Source organism: Muscardinus avellanarius (assembly GCF_963383645.1).
Source record: "Muscardinus avellanarius genome assembly, chromosome: 13".
Taxonomy (NCBI): Eukaryota; Metazoa; Chordata; class Mammalia; order Rodentia; family Gliridae; genus Muscardinus; species Muscardinus avellanarius.
This window is the reverse complement of record NC_137799.1, coordinates 96,976,165-96,999,411: the sequence shown is the minus strand read 5'-3', so window position 1 is coordinate 96,999,411 and position 23,247 is coordinate 96,976,165. Positions and strand designations below refer to the sequence as shown.

At 47.7% G+C, this 23,247-nt stretch overlaps 1 protein-coding gene across 1 annotated transcript in view; it reads right to left on the bottom strand.

Moving 5' to 3' along the window:
• Positions 1–1,943: 1,943 nt before the first annotated feature.
• FBP2 (fructose-bisphosphatase 2) overlaps positions 1,944–23,247 on the bottom strand; it is a gene marked incomplete at both ends in the record, with an annotated part of 30,711 nt that continues 9,407 nt past the window's right edge. The window contains 4 exons of the mRNA XM_080709210.1: positions 1,944–2,141; positions 4,925–5,044; positions 9,621–9,758; positions 15,550–15,690. Coding sequence (XP_080565336.1) covers positions 1,944–2,141; positions 4,925–5,044; positions 9,621–9,758; positions 15,550–15,690 — 597 coding nt within the window. The remainder of the gene's footprint in view (positions 2,142–4,924; positions 5,045–9,620; positions 9,759–15,549; positions 15,691–23,247) is intronic.

Genomic DNA, 23,247 nt, shown 5'->3' with positions numbered 1-23,247 from the left:
ACTTAGCCAGACTCTGTTTCAAAATAAAACAAAACAGAAAGGGCTTGGGGTATCGCTTGGAGTAGAAAGAACACCCTGGAATTCGAGCCCCAGTACCGTCACCACCACACCACCAATAAAATAAAATAAAACAAAATGAAATAAATAATGCCTGGTGGCATGTGCTTAATCCCTGGAGGCACTGCCTTCAGAAGGAGTCAGTGCAGTCCTCACGTGACCTCGCTAGTTCTGGTTGCTGTAACAGGCAGCACTGGCTCTTCCTCACTCCCTGGCTTCCCCTCTGGCCACATGAGGTCAGCACCATGTTGTGATGCAGCCAGCAGGGGCCAGATCCTCACCAGAGACAGTGCCATGATGTTTAGATGGTTCCCTTGCAAAACCGTGAGCTAAATAAGCCTTTCTTTATAAAGCCCCTGACCTCAGGTCTTTTATTATAGCAACAGACAATGGGCTAATATGGAAACTTGAGCCAGAAGAGCAGGATCATAAGTATACCTGAAAATGCAGAAGCAGCCTTGGCAATGCAGACAGACTGGAAGGGTTTTGAGAACAAACTAGAAAAAGTCAAGCCAACCATAAGCCCAGTGTTGCAGGTGATTCTGATGAGGGCCCAGAGGTCAAAGAGGCTGGGGAACTAGGCTCCAATGGAAAGAGAAAGAAAGAAAGAAAGAAAGAAAGAAAGAAAGAAAGAAAGAAAGGAAGAAAGAGAAAGACAAAGAAACAAAGACAACTTTAGGAGTTCATAAACATCTTGCTTGAACATGCCAACTGCATAGAGCTTGGGAGACATAAGGAACCTCAGTAGTTCATAAAGCTACCTGTTGGGACATACCCGTTGCATAGAGCATGGGCCATAGCCTAAGACACCCATAAAATCACTTGTTTTGACCGGCCTCTCCATCCCCACACGTTAGTGGAATTGGTAGTGATCCCATTACGTATGGACATAACCTGATTTGAACTGTTCCTTTTCTCAAACCTCCGTTTCCTCTCCCATTCCCTCTCCCCAACCTCTTCCCACCATTTTTCTAGTTTCTCTCTCCGCTTGACTTAAATCCCTTTTGGTTTCTATTTTCTCTCCTCCCTCTCTCTCTCTCTCTCTCTCTCTCTCTCTCTCTCTCTCTTTTTTTTTTGTGGGTCTGGGGATGGAACCCAGGGGCATTCGACCTCCAAGCCACACCCCCTGCTCTATTTTTTTATTCTTTATTTTGAAACCGGGTCTCACTGAGTTGCAGAGGGCCTCACTAGGTAGCTGAGGCTGTCCATGAACCCTCCGGTCTCAGCCTCCCGAGTGCTGGGATGACAAGTGTGCCCACCACGCCCAAAACACATGACCCTCATTTAGCCTAATACTCCCTAGCACCATCCATTTTCCTGCAAATGACATTGCTTTGTTCTTCTTTCTGGCTAGGTAGAAGTCTATAGTGTGTATACACCACGTTGTCTTTCCCCGTTTATCTGTTGATGGACACCGAGGTCAGTTACGTTCTCATTTAGATATAGCTATAGGTATGAATCAGCACATCACCGCACTGTCATCACGCATCACCAGCCTCTGTCTGATTACCTGGTTTATAGAGCTCTCCAGGTTACATGCAGAACAGGGGCTGCACGCGGGCACCACCGAGCGCCCCAGCTCTGGACAAGCTCTCAACTGACACGCGCAGAGTTTGCCCAAGGTGATGGCTGCAGGTCCTGGGTGATGGACTCAGACTTACAACCCTCTTGCTGTTCCTGATGGCAGAAGACGCAGAGTCGTCCTTTCCACACGTGGGTTTTTATTTGTAATCTTTACACTGACCAGAGTCACCTCGCCCCCTCGCCGCCCGGGCTCTTCTCAGGGGGCTTGAGGGATCTGCCTCATCACCCCCCGCCCTTTATCAGCCTCTTAGGGTACTTGGCACTCAGCCTGAGACAAAGGAAAGAGGGCTCCTGGGTCCAGCTCACTGCCTGCCTGCCTGGTTTTTCTGTACGCAGGTGAGATACTCCTGCACATCATCTGGGGACCCCAAAATGAGGGGGACGCGTTGGTGGATGCTCTCCGGCTTCACGTCCAGGACCGGCTGGGTGCCGGTGGTCGCCAGGCCTCCTGCTTGCTCGATGATGTAGGCCACCGGGTTGCATTCATACAGAAGCCTGAGCTGGGGAAGAGACAGCGCTGGGGGTGAGCTGCGCATGCGCGGCCCTCTGGCGCCCAGCCACGCCCCCAGGCTCCCGAAGCCATGCCCAGCGGGGGTGCCAGGGACTGAGCCCAGGGGTTTCTACCTCTGAGCCACACACCCAGCCCTATTTATTTATTTATTTATTTATTTATTTATTTATTTATTTATTTATTTATTTATTTAGAAACAGGGCCTTGCTAAGTTGCCACCCACTGGCTTCAAACCTGTGATCCTCCTGCCTCAGCCTGTACTGGAACTACAGGCGTGCACCACTAGGCCTGGCTGGAGCTGAGTCAATTTTGCCCTGACCTCAGCTGTTCCTGATATAGCCAACAAGTCTTAATAGCAAAAAATTGCCCAGGATTCCTGGTGCCTCGGCCTGCAGGCTCCACGATTTACTCTTTTCCAGCAATTAAAATCTACACGGCCACACAGAGGTATGCACACAGGAGAGGCGCATGTATGTATGTGCACACAGGTATGGTCACAGCGACAGAGCCGAAACATGGAGGTCACGAACCACTGGGCCCTTCAGCGCGGTGGTGACGGTCATGGCACAACAGACCAAAGCCTCCGTCCGGAGTTGCACGGGCCATGTAGATATCTTCTGACTCACTTAGAATCATTAATATTTAGTAATAACTGGGCGTTATGTTCGGCCCTTGAAGCCGAGTCTGTGGCCAGCGTGGTTTTATTTCAGTCTCCAGGTCTCTTACTTGGTCTCTACACGCCACACACTTTTCTTCCCTTTCACACCTCCTGGGCAGACTTCTCTGTGGCTCTTAGGCCAGCAGGCTACGTGCACGAGCAGAGGACGCTCAGGAGAGGAGCCTGACCCTGCCACGCGCCGAGCTCGGAGGCCTGACCCTGCCACGCGCTGGGCTCTTCCTGGTGTCGTCACTTTTCACATCTCGGCTGCGGTCCGGCATTCCACTCCCAAAGGCCAATCTGATGGCACGCGTCAGTGTGGCTGGTCGTTGGCCTGGCGGAGGGAAATGCAGGTCTGTGCGTGACCTCACTCCTCCCCGGGACTTCTGTGATGGGCTAAAGCCCAGAAACATTCCCGGGGAGGCTCTATTCAAGACACATAAACTTCCCCGTAAGACCTCACTTGAGGCCAAGCATGGCAGGACATGCCTGCCATCTAGTACTTGCTGAGACAGGAGGATTGCAGGTTTGAGGCCAGCCTGGGCAACTTAGTAAGACCTTCAGCATCTGAGTGATGCCTTATTTAAAAGTAAAAATAAATAAATAAAATAAAAATAAAAAAGAATTGGGAGCCAGGTGTGGTAATGTGTGCCTCCAATCCCAGTACTTAAGAGGCTGAGACAGGAGGACCACAGGTTCAGAGCCAGCCTCCACAACTTAGTGAGCCCCTCAACAACTTAATGAGCCTCTGTTACAAAATTTTTAAAAATAAGCTGGGCGTGGTAGCACGTGCTTGTAATCTCAGTACTTGGAAAGCTGAGACAGGAGGATCGCACGCAGGTTTGTAGCCAGTCTCAGTGAGGCCTTAGTGAGGCTCTCTGCAACTTAGGCCCTCTGCAACTTAGTGAGACCCTGTTTCAAAATAAAGAATAAAAACATAGGGCTGGGGGTGTAGCTTGGAGGTAGAATTTCTCTGGGTTCCATCCCCAGTACTCCCCCCCACACACACACACACAAAATTTAAAAAAATAAAAAATAAATAGGGCTGTGGGTGTAGCTCAGAGGTAGAATGCCCCTGGGTACTAACCCAGTACTGGAAAAGAAGTGAGTAAATAAATAAATGAATAAGTAAATAAATAAACAAATGAAATCAAGCTGGAGGTATAGCTTGGAGGTAGATGCCCCTGAGTTCAACCCTCAGAACCACAAAAATAAATAAACAAACAAACAAACAAATAGGATTAGTGGTTTAGCTCAGAGGTAGGATGCCTCTTGGTTCAATTTCCACTGCCCCCCCCACACACACACACATAGAAGATTCTCTCTTGAAATACACTATTATTTCAGGTTTTGTATCATAAAGCTGCAATTCGATTTTGCAGCGGCTCCTGTCACATTCGGTGAGCTCTGAGGCAGGTTGCTGGCTTCACTGGATTCTCTCAGGGGCTAATGGCCGTCAGAGCTACTCAGCCGAACCCTGGACACTCGTGGCAAATGCTGGAGCGAGGCTGGGGTAGGTGACAGCAGTGAGACTCCCCCGTCAGCCACGCCAGCCCAGCGCAGCACAGGGGTGCAGGCCTGGAGCCCCAGTACTTGGGAGGCTGAGACAGGAGGGTCACGGGCTTGAGACCAGCCTCAGCTACTTAACAAGACTGTGGTGAAAATAAAAGATAAAAAACCAGGCGGGCGTGGTGGGCACGCTTGTGATCCCCGCGCATGGGAGGCTGAGATGGGAAGGGTCGCGGTTGGCGGACAGTCTCAGTTACTTCATGAGGCCCTTTGCAACTCACTGAAACCCTGTTTCAAAATAAAGAATAAAAAATAGGGCTGGGGGTGTCGCTTGGAGGTAGAGTGCCCCTGGGTTCCATCCCCAGTACCACTACTTAATTAAAAATGAGAGGAGGATGTAGCTTGGGGAGGGCCTGCCCGCTGGGTTCCACCCCAGTACCAAAAAGCAAAACAAAATAAAATTAAAAAGTTATGCCAGCCCTTCCCCTTCCCCGAACCTTCCGCCACACAGCCTGAAAGCTCAGTGTAGGGAGCAGGCTGGCTGCTCTTCCCACCCACAGACGCACGCGGCCCGGGGCCACACGGCGCCCGCAGCAGGTCCTTACCTTGCCTTTGGGACTCTTCTGGTTGGCAGGGTACAGGAAGATCCCTCCGTATACCAGCGTGCGGTGCACATCGGCCACCATGGAGCCCACGTACCTGGCCCCGTAGGGAGCACTGCCGTCCTAGGAGCCAGAGAGGGAGGAGACAAGATCCAGCAGGTTTGGCCACCAGCCTGTGCCACCGCGGGGCAAGTCCTGCCGGCGCAGCCTCTGAATTCCGGCCTCTAATCCTCTTCCATTTGTGCGGGAACTGAGGGTCTCGTGGTCCCAGGAACATGGACAATTTAACTGAGTCTTTAACTGAAAAGCCCTGTTTGTGGTCAGCACCAGCTGGCTCCTCGGGCCGAGCCCTAGAGCCGCCATGCTTGGCCCTGTGTCCCCCAGAGAAGGCTGGATTTCAGAAAAAGTAAGGACACAAGAAAGCAGGTAAATGTCTGGGGGATAAAGACTGTAAAGAGTAGTTGGGCTCCTGCCTTTGAGGGCCTCTGACCCACTTAATAGCTCTTCAATAAACATCCCCTTTGGTGTGCGCTCAGGGTTGAACGCGGGCTCCGGGCCTCACTCCAGCCCTTTTTGCATTTTATTTTGCACTAAGTTGCTGAGGTTCACCTCAAAATTACGATCCCTAAGCAGGGTGTGGTGGTGCACACTTGTAAGGGTGAGGCTTGGGAGGCTGAGACAGGAGGATTGGGTTCGCAGACAGCCTCAGCTACTCAGTGAGGCCCTTGGCAACTCACTGAGACCCTGTTACAAAATGAAAAATAGGGCTGGGGGTGTAGCTTAGAGGTAGAACAGCCCTAGGTTCAATCCCCAGTACCACACACGTGCACACACACACACACACACACACACACACAAGCAAATGGCAAAAAGTGCTTGCACACCTGTACTCCCAACACTTGGGAGTCTGATATGGGTCACAGGTTTGAGGCTAGCCTCGACAGTTTAGCGAGACCCTTCTGCAATTTAGTGAGACCTGTTTCAAAGTTTTAAAAATTCAAAAGAGCTGGGGTGCAGCTCAGTAGGAGTGTCCCCCCATCAGCTCAGAACTGCTTCCGGCTGGGATGGAGCGGGCATCTCACCAACTCTTCCACTTCTCTGCCCAGTAATACTCCCTCAAGACAGCCTGGGGAGGGAGGGAGTAAAGGAAAGGCCTCTGGATGGCACAGACTCGCTCAGTGCCCTCTGGACGTGGCAGGTCCTAGGCTGAGGCTGTCTTAGGCCCCCTGCAGGTTTCTAACTAGGGAACACAGCCATAGATAACCTGGAAATGGGCAGCGCAGCCCCTGTGCCCGGGCACACTCGCGTGCGCGCTCTGACAGCACACGTCAGCATGGGAGTCAAGGTCCCCTCCTCCTGTGCTTTTGGGAAGCCAGCTCTCAAGACCTTTACTGTTGCCCTCAGCCGACCCTGCGCTACGCTGCCACCCGCTGGTTCTTGCAGTCAAGAGCTTAGACTAAACAGAAACACAGGGGTCCCCCCCTTTGTGTCTATCACTCAATAAGAACCCCATGCACCTAGCAAAGGCTTCACCCGGCATGTAGTCCCCACCCAAAGGAGACTGAGTGACTGCTAAGCCCTGGACCCCATTCAGGGCCATCACTGCTCAAGGAGAAGCCATGGACCTATGGAATGACGTGGCTTCCGTGTTCTCTCCAGGCACATCACCTTTCTGTAAAGACTGTTACGCTGTGAGTTTGGGATGCCCCCCACCCCGAAGAGCTCGTGTTTTAAGCAGTCCCCAGAGCAGCAGGGCTCAGGGGTGGGCACTGCTGGAGGAGGCAGGGCACTGCGGCCACGGTCTTGGGGTTATGTGATCCTGGCGGCTCCCTGTCTCTCTCTCTCAGCTATGGCTGCCATGATGTGAGAGCGGTATTCCTCCGCCAGGCCGTACCACCCAGGTAATCCGCCTTGGAGCTGACCAGCCATGGACGGAACCTCCCAAACTGGAAGCCCAACGAACCTCTCCTCCTCTAAGCCGTTCTTGCCTGGCATCTCGGTCACCAAGACAGAAAAGCTGACTCACAAACAAATCCTGTCCTTTGTGGAGGAATAGTGATAGATCAAATACATTGGGCATCCAGCCAGAGCTTTTCATGGATTTAGTTTTTTCATTTAATACTTCTAATAATCCTTTGTGTTACCATTCATCCTCTATAGCTTTGGAGACAGAAGTGTAGAGTGAAGACATTTGCAGAAGCCCACGGAGCTGGCAGCAGCCTGTGAACAGAAGCCATCACTCTAGGCCTCTCACTTTTCTGAAGTTAATGCCATAGTTATTTTCCTGAAAACAGTGTTTACCCCTCACTTTTAGGGTGCGGAAGGCCACTATGAATGCAGTGTTCTCCTAGCAAGCGGATTCTCATTTCTGAGCACAGCTCACATCCTAAAAGAAGTGCACTATTTATCTTCCCTGTGACTCTTCCCATGCCCCAAAGCCTGGGCCCTGGGCCCTGTATCCTGGACACTCAGTTACCGCCTGCAAAAGGCAGAAAGTGTTTGGACATGACAGTCCGTAGGTAGCAACTAGAAGGCGCAGGGTCCAATGGCCAAGCCTTTACAGCCTTTCTTTTAGTTTGCATATCCAATACAGCAGCCACATATGGCCATTTCCATTTAAAATTTAACTAAGGAAGATTAAGAAAGCCTTGCTGGGTGCAGTGGTGCAAACCTGTGGCCTCAGCTACTTGAGACCTGATCTCAGATACTTGGGAGGCGGAGGCAGGAGGACTGGGAGTTGGAGCCCAGCGTGGGCAAACTAGCAAGACCTCTGTCTCAAAATAAAAAATAAAAGAGGCTGGAGAGGGAGCTAGGTGGTAGAGTGCCCCTGGGTTAAATCCCAATTAGCATTAGCGGGGGTGGGGGCCAGGAAAGATTAAAATGTTGGTTCTTTAGTCAAAGGAACCACATTCCCAGTTCGCTGGCCAGTGACTGCCATGCTGGGCAACTGGATTGGAACATTTCTCTCCACGCAGGATGGTTTTTGGTGCAGCACTGAGTTAACTGAAGTGTCAGCATTGGATCTGAAGCCACCTGGCCCGCCTCCAGAGCCACACACCTGACTCATCATCGGCTGCAGTCCTAATCTGGGCTTCCTGGACACCACAGCCCAGGCGGGTTCCCACCCCTCTGTCAGGAGCGCTCTGCATTTACCTAAAGCCCAAATTTCTTAGGTCTGTTGATGGGAATGATGTGATCCAACAAGGTGTGTCTGGGCTCTCACCGTATCTCTTAGTCTCCGCAGTATCTGAACCAGGCACTCTCCAGGCCTCCAGCCAGAATTGTTTTGCATTGATAAGAAAATTGCTCCCTGGAAGAGAGCTGGTCGTGGTGGTGCACACCTAAACCCCCAGCATCCCAGAGGCTGAGACAGGAGGATCACAAACTTGAGGCCAGTGTACTATAATTTAGCAAGACCTGGTTACAAAATAAAAAATAAAAAGGGCTGGGGTATAGCTCAGAGATAGAGTGCCCTTAGGTTCAGTCCCCAGCATCCCACAAAAAGAAAGCACGAAGAGAAGTTCAAGACAGACTGCTTTTTAGATCGTCATTTCATGGGACTGGGATACAGCTCGTGGTAAAACGCCTGCTTTGCAGGTGCAGTGCTCTGGGATCAATTCCCGGTTCCAAAGAGAAGAAGAAAAAAGAAGAACCCCTTCAAATTGTAATTTCGCAAGTCTGCTAACTCCGCACACTGATTACAATAAAAAGTAAGCCATAGGGTCTCTTTGAGTAAAGTTTGCCCGTTCTGTAAAGCATATATTCCCTATTACCTTATTTTATTTCAATGTTTCCATTCTGAATTTGTAGATTAAGATTTAGGGAAATGTCTGATATGTACTTTTCCACACTGTGAACGGAAATTCTTTAACAGGTTACAAAAGCTCGTTAATTGGTCTTTACTACCCTGGTTTTGTTTCTTGTTTTTGTTTTCCAAATGCAAAGAAACTTTAACAAATTAAATAGGATGGGACAGAAGAGAACAAGCTGCCCCAAACACTGTGATCCTTTCGAGGGCTGCGCACCTCCTGGAACTTGAGTTAAATGGCTCTGATGGTACAGCGCGAGTGGGACCTTCAGATATCATTACTGTATCTAAAACCAGACGTAAGCCGCACGTGGTAGCGCCTGCTTGTGATCCCAGTACTGGGAGGCTGAGACAGGAGGGTCACAGGCTCACAGCCAGCCTCAGCTACTTAGGCCCTACACAACTTAGTGAGACCTTGTTTCAAAATAAAAAAAATTGAAGCCGGGTGTGGTGGCACACACTTGTAATCCCAGCATTCGGGAGGCTGAGACCGGAGGATCGTGGTTCGCAGACAGCCTCAGCTACTTAGTGAGGTCCTTTGCAACTCAGTGAGACCCTTTTTCAAAATAAAGAATAAAAACTAGGGCTGGGGGCGTAGCTTGGAGGTTGAATGCCCCTGGGTTCCATCACCACACCCGCAAAAAAAAATAAATAAACAACAAAAAAAATAAAACTTCTCCTGGAGAAACTCCACTAGGCAGTTTTACCTTTCACTGGTAAATTCCAGCTACGAAACAGATGGGCTGGTTATAAAGAACGGCAGCGTCCCCTCAGACTCACAGGGCCCAGAGGCACCAACAGTGGTGGTTCCCTCTGTCCCCAGCTGAGCTGCTGACTGCCACCTGCTTGGACAGAACCTCCCGCGCCCCTGGCCTGGGCCTCCTCACTCACCTCGGGGAATTTCTTCTTTTGCACATACTCAGTGGTGGCGGCGTCAAAATACTTGGCATAGCCCTCGTTGAGGCTGAAAATCTTTCCTTTCTTCTTGATCTTGACATCTTTTTCCACCAGCACAAATTCACCAAGAGCCTAGAAAGATGATAAGAGACGTGGGGAAGAAGAGACCCCCCAGGACACAGAGGCCAGCGTCGGAGGAGGTGAGGCGTGTGGCCTGCGGAGGGCCCGGGGCCGCGGTGGCACCCGACGGCCCTCTGCTGTGTAGAAGAAAGAGCCCCAATATGGGCCACGCCGGCGCTCGGCGTGTGGAATCAGGGCAGAACCGTCCTTTCGTACCTTCCATAGGTGGCTGGTTGCCCCTTTCCCAGGAGCCTGGCTGTGTTCACCGCCAGGCTGTCATTCCCAGTTCAAAGTCTTAGGAAGATTCAGGCTGACACCAGAGGAAAAAGTTACAAGAATGGCCAGGATACAGTTTGACCATTATTATTATTATTATTTTTGGTGGGACTGGGGATGGAATCCAGGGGCATTCTACTTCTGAGCCATGTCCCCAGCCCTTCTGTTTTGTTTTGAAACAGGATCTTGCTAGGTTGCTGGGTATCTCACCGAGTGGCTGAGGCTGTCCTCAAACTTGTGATCCTCCTGTCTCAGTCTCCCAAGTACTGGGCTTACAGGCTTGCAGCACCACACCTGGCTCAGTTTGGCCATTCATTTGCAGTTGAGTTATTTTATCTTAATGACTCTTTCCTGGAAACCATTAAAATTCCTAGTATCCAACCACTTATTTTTCTTTTCTTTTTTTTTTTTTTTTTTGGTGGTACTGGGGGTGGAACCCAGGGGCTTTTTACCTCTGGGATATATTCCCAGACCTATTTTATACTTTTTAAATTTGGAAACAGGGTCTCACTAAGTTGCTGAGAGCCTCACTAAGTAGCCGAGGCTGGCTTCAAACCTGTGCGATCCTCCTGTCTCAGCCTCCCAAGCGTGGGGATTACAAGTGTGCGTCACCACACCCAGCTATCCAACCACTTCTAACTGGAATAAAAAGGAAATTCCTTCAGTCACATACTGTGTTCCCTCAGAGTAGGAAAATGGGTGGCAAAATCTAAGGGATCCTCAGAGTTACAAGTCAAACTTTGCCCAGGCTGGACGTGGCGGTGCGTGTCTGTGATCCCAGGACTTGGAGGCTGAGACAGGAGGATCGCAGGTTCAAGTCCAGATTCAAAACATTACCGAGACCCTCACCAACTTAGCAAGATCCTGTTTGGGGGAAAAAAAAAATGAAAAGGGCTGGGAGTGTAGCTCAGAGGCAGAATGCCCCTGGGTTTAATCCCAAGTAACAGCAACAAAACAGACACTGGTCCAGCCCCAGCCTCACCCCTGCGCTCAGTACCTGCAGGGCATCTCCAGGCTGCTCCTCACCTGACTCCCGTGCGCTCTGGGGCTGAACCCCGCTGGCACCGAACCCCGCTGGGACTGGAGGTAGGCAGCCTCTTAAACATGGTGTCAAGTCACTCAGAGGCAATCCAGGGCCTGGAAAACAGCCCCACTTGGTGCATATTGAGGACTTTGAGACTGTTAAAGACTCCTGAGGCAGCAGCTCACCTCTGGCTGCTAGACAAGGTGATGTGCGGGGAACATAAACTTTACTCCCAGAAGATAGAAACACAGCCACTCTGTGTCTGGAACCAGACCGTGACCTGCAGGCTCAGTGGCTGCAGAGCCAACTAGCCGCCCTCTCCTCCGCCCGACGTGCAAGGTCAGCGTGTTCTACACCACAGCCCTCACTCCAGCCGTCCCAGGCCCTCACTCCAGCCGTCCCAGGACCTCGACGTAATCGATCAAGATGTCTGATGAGTTGCACCTGCTTCCAGACAACGTCTGATCCAGACATGCCCTCTCTTCCTCAACTCCTCCTCATGCACCAAGGAAAGTCCCCCAGCTCTATAACAAGCCCGTCCCGACTCCACACGGCACCCCACATTCTCCGGAACGCACCCCTCTCGTCCAGCGCACCCAGCTTCTTGTTACTGTAAGTTTACTCTTGATAACCATTGGCTGACGAGCGTGAACGGGTCACCGTGGACGGCGAGGCTTTGGAGCAGCCCGGCGCTGAGTCCATCTTCGTAAAGGAGATTGCGGGAAGGGAACAGCTCAGTTGATGCTGTGACCACACGCGAAGGTGTGTGTCTACCCAGCACTAACGTGTGCGGGGCGTGCAGGCGGGGCCCAGGGAGAACCACACCAAATGCTGTGTGCGTGCACGTCTGTGCACACAGAGCACCCATAAAAGTGTTTAAAAAAGGGAGACTGAAAAGGTCTTTGGGTGTAGCTCGGTGGTAGAGTACTTGCCTAATATGTGTGAGGCCATGGATTGAACTCCCAAGAAAACACACACACACACACACACACACACCTATTATGGGGCAGAAAATCCTTATCATGTGGCAGATATGGTTGCAGCCCCTCACCACACCTGGAAGATGTCCCTTTGTTCGGCTGTGTGGTCACCAAAGATCACTGGTGGCTCAGGCGCTCTGACAGGAGGGTCCCTGATGGTCAGGCGCCACTCACAATGCTCCGCCACTCACAAACGATATCGCTGTTTTTTAATTTTCAACGAATGTGTTGTCACTAAGGTTTAATCCCACACTTGAGAGTTTGGTTTACATGAGGTTAACTAATTTGTTTAAGTCCCTCTATGCTGGAACAAAATATGTGTTTTGAAAAAAATCAAACTCACAGTCAGACAGGCTCTGCCTGACCCACCAGGCCACCTGGTCCCTCGAGGGCTAGCTCTCCAGGGTGTTTACACCCGTGACAGCCATCACAGCGCCTTCAGGTGGAGTTCACATCCCCCAACAGTCCCAAACTGCCTCCAGCAGGTCTTTCTTCAAATGTCACGAGAGATTAGGACCGATTCTGCTATGGTTCATCTCCTCTGACACGTAGACCTGCGTTCATGCCTACCCCTGTCCCAGGGGCCTGTCCTGCCTGGGGCAGAGAGCCCCAGGCTGAGTGGCTGCCTCCCAGGTCCTGAGCGTGATCCTGGGCCAGGGGGCCTCCACGGGCCTTTGGAACCTCTCCAGAATGTTATGGGGATATTTCACTGGCAAACATCAAGGGCATTGGGACATATATCTGTAAGCCCAGTACTCGGGGCTAAGACTCGAAGCTCTTCAGTTCAAGGCCAGCCACGGAAACTTAGCGAAAGCCTCAGCAACTTAGTGAGACCCTGTTTCAAAATAAAAATAGGGCTTGGTAGAATAACCCTGGATTTGATCCTCAGTATAAAAAAAAAAAAATCAGCCTGGTGTGGGAGTGAAGCCCAGACTATCTGGTCCTGGCTCCTGGGATGACCTCAGTCGGGTGACTTCTGTCGGTGCTCCTGCTCTCCCTGGCCCCCTCAGGAAACGGGGTAGGTAACGACAGCAGGTTTGCAGGGCTGCTGTGAGGTGCACCACACTGGTGGGTATAATTCAGAACAGACCCCAGCCACTACTTAACTACGCCACCTGTTTTCTCTTACGCTAGACTTTCAGGAAGGGCGTGTTATCGCTTGACCACCACGTGTGTATGCCTTGGAATTTCTCAGGCTTCACCTGCTTTGAAAATAAGGGGAAACTGAGGCACCAGCAAACCCACACGGCAAGGCGTCCTGGCCGAATGGTTTACATGTTCCAGCTCATACTGGGCTTCCATGCAGTAAACTCTGCCCTGTTCCTTGACTCTATTCTGATTTTTCTATTTTAAGTGTGTGTGGGGGGGTGGGTACTGGAGATTGAAGTCAGGGTTCTTCTTTTTATCTCTGAGATATACCCCCAGTCCTTTTTATTTGCTTATTTTTATTTTGGTACTGGGGGTTGAATCCAAGAACATCCTATCTCTGAGCTGCACCCTTGACCTTTATTTATTTTAAAACAGGGTCTCTCTAGGTTTGCTGAGCGTCTCAGTAAATTGCTGAGGCTGGTCTCAATCCTGTGATCTTGCTGTCTCAGCCTCCCAAGTACTGGGATTATAGGTGCACAGCACCATATCCAGCTTCTTTATTATTATTATTATTATTATTATTATTAATTATTATTGCTATTATTATTTTAAATTTTGAAGCAGTATCACTGTTACTACATGCTGGCCTCAAACTTTTTTTCTTGTGGTACTGGAGCTTAAACCCAGGGACATTCTACCTTTAAGTTACACCTCCAGCTCTTTTTAATGTTTTATTTTGAAACAGGGTCTCACTAAATTGCCCAGGTTGGCCTCCAACCGGGGATCCTCCTATCTCAGTCCTCAAGTACTGGGATTACAGGCGTGTGCCACCACACCCACGTCCCTGGAACATTTATTTTATTTATTTGTTATTTTTTGTGTGTGGTACTGGGGATGAAACCCAGGGGCATTCTTCTACCTCCAAGCTGCACCCCCAGCCCTGTTTTTAATTCTTTATTTTGGAACAGTGTCTCATTGAGTTGCAAAGGGCCTCACTAGATAGCTGAGGCTGTCCATGAACCGCGATCCTCCTGTCTCAGCCTCCCGAATGCCGGGATTCCAAGCGTGCACCACCACACCAGCTGTCTCCGGAATGTTTTTAGGGTGCGGCCATGAAGGCTCAACTTGCTGTCTGCACTCTCCTGTCTCTACCCACCGCCTCTCTCCCTCATCAACAGTGCGCTCTCAAGTCATTCACCCCTGTTGTCTCTTCGACTTCTCCCATGGAGCACTCCTTCCCATTCCACTTCCCGTTCCTCACCGTGGGAAGTATGGAGGACCACAAGCGCCTGCCAGAGGAGTTTTCTACCTCTGGGAAACTCCTCCCACAGGAAGCAGAACCTGCGTTCCAGGGGCTCCTCAAACCCGCGCTGCCTGCTCAGGAACTGAGAAGAAAGAGCACATAGACGGCTGGGGCGCGCTAGCCCTCCCCAAGCGCTGGAAGTCACCGGAGGGGCGAGGCCGCAGCACCTTCCATCATCTCACAGTGCTCTGGGTGCTGCTGCTCTGAAACACGGGAGGTTGGTCTGGAAATGGTGGCACTGGAGTTCTTAAATCCCAGAAACCAGAGGGTGATTGTACTTGTGCAAAATAAACTTTCAGAAAGGTAAACAAGAGCCGGGCGTGGTGGCACACACCTGCAATCCCAGCATTCGGGAGGCTGAGACAGGAGGATCCGAGTTCATGGCCAGCCTCCGCTACTTAGTGAGGCCCTTTGCAACTCAGTGAAACCCTGTTTCAAAATAAAGAATAAAAAATTGGGCGTGGGGGTATAGCTTGGAGTTAGAATGTCCCTGGGTTCAATCCTCAGAAACCACACACACACACACACACAAAGGTAAACAAAAGGAGTGTTTTCACCATTGAGAAAGAAAAGATATTTGAAGAGACAATATTTAATCTGATTTTGCAGAATATCCCGTGATACCCTATTCATGCATATTTAGGTTTTGTTGTTCTGGGGATTGAATCCAGGGGCACTCTACCTCTGAGCTATGCCCCCAGCCCTTTTGATTTTTTATTTTGAAAGAGGGTCTTGCTAAGTTACCATGTATTGGCCTCGAACCTGCGATCCTCCTGTCTCAGCCTCCCAAGTACGAGGATTACAGGTGTGCGTCACTGCACCCAGCTATATTTATGTCTTGATGTAGTCGTTTAAAATGAATTTTATTAATAAGCTTAAAGGTAATTAATTAACAAAAGCATGAAAAGAAACTCCAAAGGAAAGCATGAACTGATGGAGCCGCATCTGCAGAACACCCACAGTGCCCTCCTGTAGACAGAGGTCCTCCATGTTTTATTCACGACGGTGTTACTGCTCCAAACTAGGCTGTTTGCCTCCAAAACCGAGTATTAGGATTGGCCAGGAAATTAACCCGGGGGACAGGAATTCACGCTCAGAAGCCCGTGAGGTGCCTCTGCATTTGGTACTCACTGGGTCCAACATGAAGAGGTCCACACCCTGCCCCGTGGAAAGGGCCACCAGGGTCGCGCTGCCGTAGAGCGCGTAGCCCGCGGCCACGATGTTCCGGCCAGGCTGCAGGGCATCCTTTTCTGAAGGCTCGTCCTCTGTGGTCTGTGGGGGAGAAAAGAGAAACATGGTACCTTCCTGCTGTGGCTAGGGAGAACCCTTCACCAGAGGTCTGGGCTTTAGATCTCCAGAGCCACCGAAAGGCGTGCATCCCCGGGATCGGAAAACCCGAGTGAGACATTTGGACCTCACCCGCTCCAGGCACCTCCCAATTATCTTTCCCTGCACCTGGGCCCAGAAACACCCTAAGCCCTCTCCTCCGGAGGCTCAGCTGAGAATTTCTCTCCCACCGGCCACCTCAGGAATAAACTCTCTCTCTTTGGCAAAACATCTTGTCAGTGATTGTCACACTGCGTGGAGAGCCAGACAAGCCCAGTCCAGTAATGGTTTCCAGCTGCAGCAAAAGTAACCTAAGAAAATCGTCACCACGCAAGAGGGGAGCCCTAGTGCAGCCACTGCAGCACCGTTCTTGGACCGCTGAGATGCCAAAGCCACGCCCTCTTAGCTGTCATAAGCCCGCTTCCAAGCCATTGTGATGACGGCTGAGGTCACCGAGCTCTGGGTTGCCACTGTATCTCAGACTGTGTAGGAAATAAGCATCCGAATCGGCACAGAAAATATGAATCTGTGCTGGAAACACACGCTCAAGTCCCTCAGCAAGGCAAAACCTTTCTACTTCTGCAGAAGGGTGTGCATCTGACAAGAAGCCTGGGGAGCGAGCACTGAATGGGAAGTCCACTCGCGTTTTACCCCAGCGCTGTCCTGCTCGCGCCCCGATTGGTGAGTTCTTGGGTTCGCAACTCTGTGTGACTGGCTGGTTTAAAGACAGATGAGAGATTTTGACTTTTGTGCTTTGACCAAGAAAGAAACGTAAGATTCTAGGAAACCAAAAGTTATATAAACTAAAATGGGGGTTGTCTAACCAATCTGTTTGATAGAAGAGACTTTCAAACTTCTTACAGATTCCCCCTTTGATTATACTTTTTCTATCATTCTTTTAAAATCTGTTAGCATTGATTGGCTCTCATAATCTTCAGTGAAAAGAGAAGGAGGTTATTCTGATATATAGATCTTAAGGAATTGATCTTTGGTCTCCATGGTGGGAAACTCAGTGGATCTTCCCAGATTTGGCAGCTCATGTAGCATTTCGTAAGGACATAGTCCTAGGTCCTTCCTAGGGGCTGTCCTAATTCACACGAGGGCAACAGAAAGACATTTTGTCCGGGGGAGTTTTGTATGTAACGTCAGCTTGGTTACTTGTCTTCTTAGGGTCCGATTCATTCTTCCTACCTTTCCTGAAGGAGGAGGAAGCCCAGGGTGCGATACTTGCATTTTATGTTTATCCCCTTCATAACATTCATGATAATGATGGTAGTAAAGTGACTTCCATTCTTGGAGCCCACATTTTTTTTTTAACCCAAACCTCAAGATTATATTTTCTTTCCTTCTTTCTTTTTTTCTTTTTCTTTCTTTTTTTTTTTTTTTTTTTTTGGTGGTACTGGGGTTCCTGGAAGCCCTTCTACCTCCGGGCTACACTCCCAGACCTATTTTTACATTTTTACTTGGAAACAGGGTCTCCTAAGCCAGCGCGCGCGGCTGGCTTCGAACCTGCGCGATCCTCCTGTCTCTGCCTCCCAAGCGCGGGGATTACAAGCATGCGCCACCACGCCCGGCATATTTTCTAATATAATTCTGATTGTATTACCAGCTGTAGCACTGGGTAATGGTACAGCTTCTACCAAATTTGTTAGATAATCTACTACCGCTAATAATTGAGTCTTCTGACCTTGAGTATTTCAGTATAGTCTACCTGGAGCCAGAACCCCCATTTTAGTCTACCTGGAGGCCTTGGAAAAGTCTTAATCTGAGAGGTCTTCCTCCTGAAGTTTGCTTTCTTAGGTCCTGTTTATTTTTCTAAAGATGACCCAGCTCTCGCTTGCTAATCTATGGTATATGTATATATCCAGGCACCATGTGCCCTGAGAATAGAATCACGCAGGCTCGGTGTCCCCAGTGACGACTCCTGTCATACTTTCTTTCATATGCGTTTGGTAACCATTATGGGGGCAAAAGAGGGGTCAGGAGGAGGATAGGTGTTCCAGGCTCCCAGTGGCTTCCCGAGCAGCACCCGTCAGCTATCCCAGATCCTGAGCCTCCCAACTTCTCCCTCTTTGATGACTCAGGATATGAACCACAGCTACTTTACTTGGCAACATAAGACTTTCTAATACTTGAGGGACAAATTCTTTATGGACTGCGTCGTTTTTCTGGCTATCAATTAGGTCTGGTTCTGCCCAAATCTTTAAAAAACTGTGTACAACTCTGGATGCACATTTGGAATCCTTAGATTGTTCCCTCTCGTCCCTTAGAGTTTAAGGGCTTGGATTAAAGCAAATAACTCACAGATCTGGGCAGATCAATTATTAGGAAATCTCCTGGATTTTAATACATTGAATTTCTCTCCATCTATTATAGAATATCCATTATGCTTTTTAACTTGATTTACTCTAGAGGACTCATCTAGACATAATTTAGGCTGATTTGAAAAGGGATTTTTTTTTTTCTGAGTCTGGGCAGATTTTTGTTTGACATTCAATTAGAACAAAACAGTAATGTTCCCTACGGGAGGAAGACTTTCTTCCTATTCAGAATTCTGCTGGGTTTAGGCAGCTTTCTGTGGGAAAAAATTAAATTGTCGTTTTCTAGGAGTATAGCTATCATTTTAAAACAATTTGAGAAGATTCAGTTAGGGACTTCTGGGAAGATGGCGACCGAGAAAAGCGGGGCTTAAGAGTCCCGCTAACAACCAATCTCCATTACCACAAAAAGAGTGCCTTTCATAGCCAGAAAACACCATCACCAGAAAAACAAAAAAAACCACCAGGCTCCAGAGAGAAAGCGGACTGAGAACAGAGCTCAGGGCCACAGAGGAGACACACGCGCCCGAGGACGCGGCAGCAGCGCCATACTGCCGGCGGCAGCGGCGAACTCAACAGACGGCTACAGCAAGCCAGGTGAGCCGCTGCGGAACAGCCAGGCGGGATCTTTCGGCGCAGACAGCATTTAAAGCTCCCAGTGGCTGAGCTCAGCACACGCTGCAGGGATTCAGAGTGGAAAACGAAACCAGAGAAGAAAAAATACGCCAGCCTCATGGCCAAGGGCGTGGCAGAGGCGCCATATTGCCACCGGCGGCGGCAGCAGCAGTGAATTCACCGAGTCCAGTACAGCTACATCTGCGTACTCAAGAACAGTGAGTCAAATTGCGGGCCACAGAGGAGAAATCCCAGTATCGTGCCTCCTGGGACTTGACCCAGTGAGGGAGTGGTGGTGGCAGAGATATCACACCATAGGAGAACGTGCAACCTGGCACCCCCCATAGTTTAAAGCAGCCTCTATCGACTCCCTGGGTCGGAGACTCTGTGATACAACACAGTAAAGAAGTAGTGGGGTCTGAGATAATACAGACTCGAGATCCAGAGCACCTTAAGTGAAGCCATAGTGACCCAAGGGAAGAACCCAGAGAAGGCACAAACCTCCGAAATCATGGGAAAGAGGAATAACACTGGAGTAATGAATGTGCACAACCCCACAACATCAGAACCTGATAAAACAGAAAATCAGAGATTTCTAGAAGATCAAATCAGGAAAATAACTGTAGAAATAATAGAGGTGCTTCGAAAAGAACTCAGAGAGAGCCAAAAAGAGATAAAGGATGCAATTAATGAAGTAAAGGCCTCAATTCAAAGCACAAACAACCGATTAGACCACATGGAGAACAGAATCTCACTCTTAGAAGATGAGCAATCCAAAAATGAATGCATAGTTTCTAATCTAGAAAAAAATTTCCAACAGCAGGAATCTGACATTGAAGAAATATGGGCCCATCTTAAGAGAGCTAACCTAAGAATAATTGGAATAGAGGAGGGAAAAGAAAGTGATACCAAAGGGATCAACAATCTCTTCAAGGAAGTAATAGCAGAAAATTTTCCAAATATAGAGCAAGAGGTTGATACACAGATCCAGGAAAATTATAGAACTCCCTTTAGACAGGATCGGAGAAGAGGAACCCCACGCCACATAATTGTCAAAATGACCAATGTGGAAGCCAAGCAGAGAATCTTAAAGGCAACAAAAACAAAGGGCCAACTGACATTCAGAGGCAAACCAATTAGAATCACTCCAGACTTCCCAAACCAAGTCATGAGAGCCAGAAGGGCTTGGAGTAACATATTCCAAACTCTGAAAGAAAACAACTTCCAGCCAAAAATTTCCTACCCAGCAAAACTTTCTATCAAATTAGATGGAGAAATAAGAAGCTTCCATGACAAACAGAAACTGAAGGAATTTATGTCTTCAAAACCAGCGCTAGAGAAAATACTCAAAGAGATTAACTACAAAGAAGAAATAGGTAACACTCACCAGAACCAGAGAAACAAGAGTTTCCATCCAACAGACAACTAAGATTGGTTATCTGTGGAGATTCATTATTTATGTTAGTCTTTTACCTATCTCTAAGTTGTATTGTTTGCCTTTATTGTTGTTAATATTTAGGATTTCTAGTTGGAATATTAATATACCTTCAGATACAGCAATTGGAAATATTTTATCCCATTCTATTAGTAACTTTTAACTCTGTTTACATTGTCTTTGGATATACAATTTTTTTTTATTTATTTTTTAGGGAGTTTGTATATTCTTCTGTTGCCTGTGCCATTGAAATCATATCCAAGAAATCACTGCCAATTTCAATGTTGTGAGGTTTTATGACCCGGATTTTCTCCTAAAAGTTTATAGTCTTAAGATTTATATTTAGGTCTTTTATCTATTTTGAGTTAATACTTGTAAGTGGGATTAGGTAAAGGTCCAATTTTATTCTTTTCCATGTAATTATTATTTTTCAACAATATTTAGTTAAAAGATTATTATTTCCACCACCAAATGTCCGTGGAAACCTTGTCAAAAATAACTTGACAATATAGGGAAGAATTTAGCTCTAGGCTTGTATTTAACTCCAATGGTCTATATATCTGCCTTTAGAACAGTACTACACTGTTTCAATTATTGTAGCTTTATATGGTTTGAAATCAGAAAATATATATCTGCTAGCTTTGTTCTTTTTCAAGATCGTTTTGGGTATCTAGAATTCATACTCCATATTAGGATAGATTTTTTTCTGAAAAATAAATATATAAATATATGATAGTTTCACCTAAAAAAAACAGAAAAAATATGCTCTAGTAAGAAAGAAAGCAAAAAGAAATATTGAAATGCTATCTTTAAATCATCAAACGCTTGGTATCAGACAAATGAAACTGTTATGTGAGATTATCATTTTTAATTTTGGATAAATTGCTATAATACTAGATGTCAACCACTAAGCCAAGCATGGGAAGGAGGGATGGGGAGAGAATGGGGTGGGGATCGGGTGGGGGCTGACTGGGCGATATGTGCATGTATGTCTACAAAAGTTTGTATCCCACTATGATGTATGAATACAGTGCACCAATAAAATAAAATTAAAAAAAAAAATTAAAACAATTTGACTTATTCTGCCAGAAGCTATACTCCTCTAAAATATTACCAGACAACAATTACAAAGATATATGAGGAAAAATTATTATTATTATTATTATTATTATTATTATTATTATTATTATTATTGTTAGGTGGTGGTACTGGGGGTGGAACCCAGAGGCTTTCTACCTCCAGGCTATACTCCCAGACCCATTTTATATTTTATTTGGAAACAGGGTCTCACTAAGTTGCTGAGAGCCTCACTGAGTAGCTGAGGCTGGCTTCGAACCTGCGTGATCCTCCTGTCTCAGCCTCCCAAGCGCGGGGATCACAAGCGTGCGCCACCATGCCCGGCTCCAAAACAAAATTATTAGGGGACAAATAAATCCAGTTTGTATAATAGTTCTGATATACTAGATGATATAAATAAATACTCATTTAAATTTAACTTGTTTACACATAAAGTTATTGATGCCCAATTTTTTAAATCAACAAAGTTGTATGATGTAGAATGCCAGGTGATTGGGCACCTCTAATTATCTTTGATCAAAGATAGTTGTAATACAATTTAGAAACACACAAATATAAATTTGAAAAAATCACTATTAACAACTTTTGTTTAGAGGACGTCAGCTTGGTAAAGTACTCTCTTAAGCTTTGTGTTTCAGATTAACAATCAAAGAAGCTGGTGATAATTAACATGACAGTTACTTAAAAGTTAAGATATCATTAACTTAGTATTTGCTTTTGGAGATAATTTAGAATTCATGGCTCAGTAAGATAACTATAATTCCAGGTTTATATAAGTTAACAGCATTGACAAAAATAAAGGGATAGCTCCAGACCTTTTATAAGTTTAGGGAAGAGTATTAATAATAAAAATAATAGTCTAATTATCTGGCATGCACTTGTATCTCATTTATACAATAATGAAACATTTGTTCAGTCAAAGCAAACATATGTAAACCAGTTCTTAAATGAACAATTTTTTTTGGAATAGCACCAAACATAAAAATAGAAGAAATTTCAGTATCTTCCTTCACCATTTTATATGATTACGGCTCAGATATAATGCACACTGCATAAAAGAAAATGTTGGTCACCTTGCATTCAATCCTGACTCTGCTGAGATGTAGTTTGCCAAGTAACCAAAGGCCCCCACGACTCAACAGCAGGACAAGTCTCCCCAGGAGAGGGATCCCCTAAAACCCTTGTGACCAACCCTCAAATCGTGGGAAATGTGAATTGGTGGTCAATACCAGCACGCAAGAGGCCCTTGGCTTCTGCAGAATGGTGCAGCCCAAAAATGTCTGATAGGCAAGCACACCCAGGAGGAAATGGATTTGGTTTTATTCCTGACACAATGTCGCCATTCTCTGATTGGTGAGCACTTGGGTTCACAACTCTGTGTGATCGGCTAGTTTAACGCACAAGTCTGCACAGCCGGCAGTTTTGACTTTTGCAATCTGACAAAGAAAGAAACGTAAGGTTTCAGAAAAGTGGCAGTCATATGAGCTGAAATGGCTGCTGTCTGACCAAACTGTTCACAGGAAGACTTTCAGACATCTTAACCGGCCTCGCAAGGAGACAGCACCGTCACCCCACTGTGCGGAAGAAGGATGGGGCCTGACGTTTGTCCAACATTGTTAAGCCAATGAGCGAGAACATTCTAGTGAAGGTAACCTTACAGTCTTCTAGAATATTCTATCCCCGACATTCTGAGAATGGAGCTTGGTATCCTGGCTCTCTGGGGAGAGAGGCACCCAGCGCTGCCCCTCGGAAGCTGCCGCAAATTGTCTGACTCTTCTTTGAAAACAGTATCAGAAGCTGGGCGTGGTGATCCCAGGACAGGAGGATCACAGGTTTGTGGCCAGCCTCAGCTACTTAGTGAGACTCTGTTTCAAAATAAAGAATAAAAAGTAAGGCTGAGGGTGGAGCTCAGAGGTTAGAATGCTTCTGGTTTAAGCCCCATTCCACAAAAAATGATGATAGTGAGCCGGGCGTGGTGGCGCACGCTTGTAATCCCCGCGCTTGGGAGGCTGAGACAGGAGGATCGCGCAGGTTCGAAGCCAGCCTCAGCTACTTAGT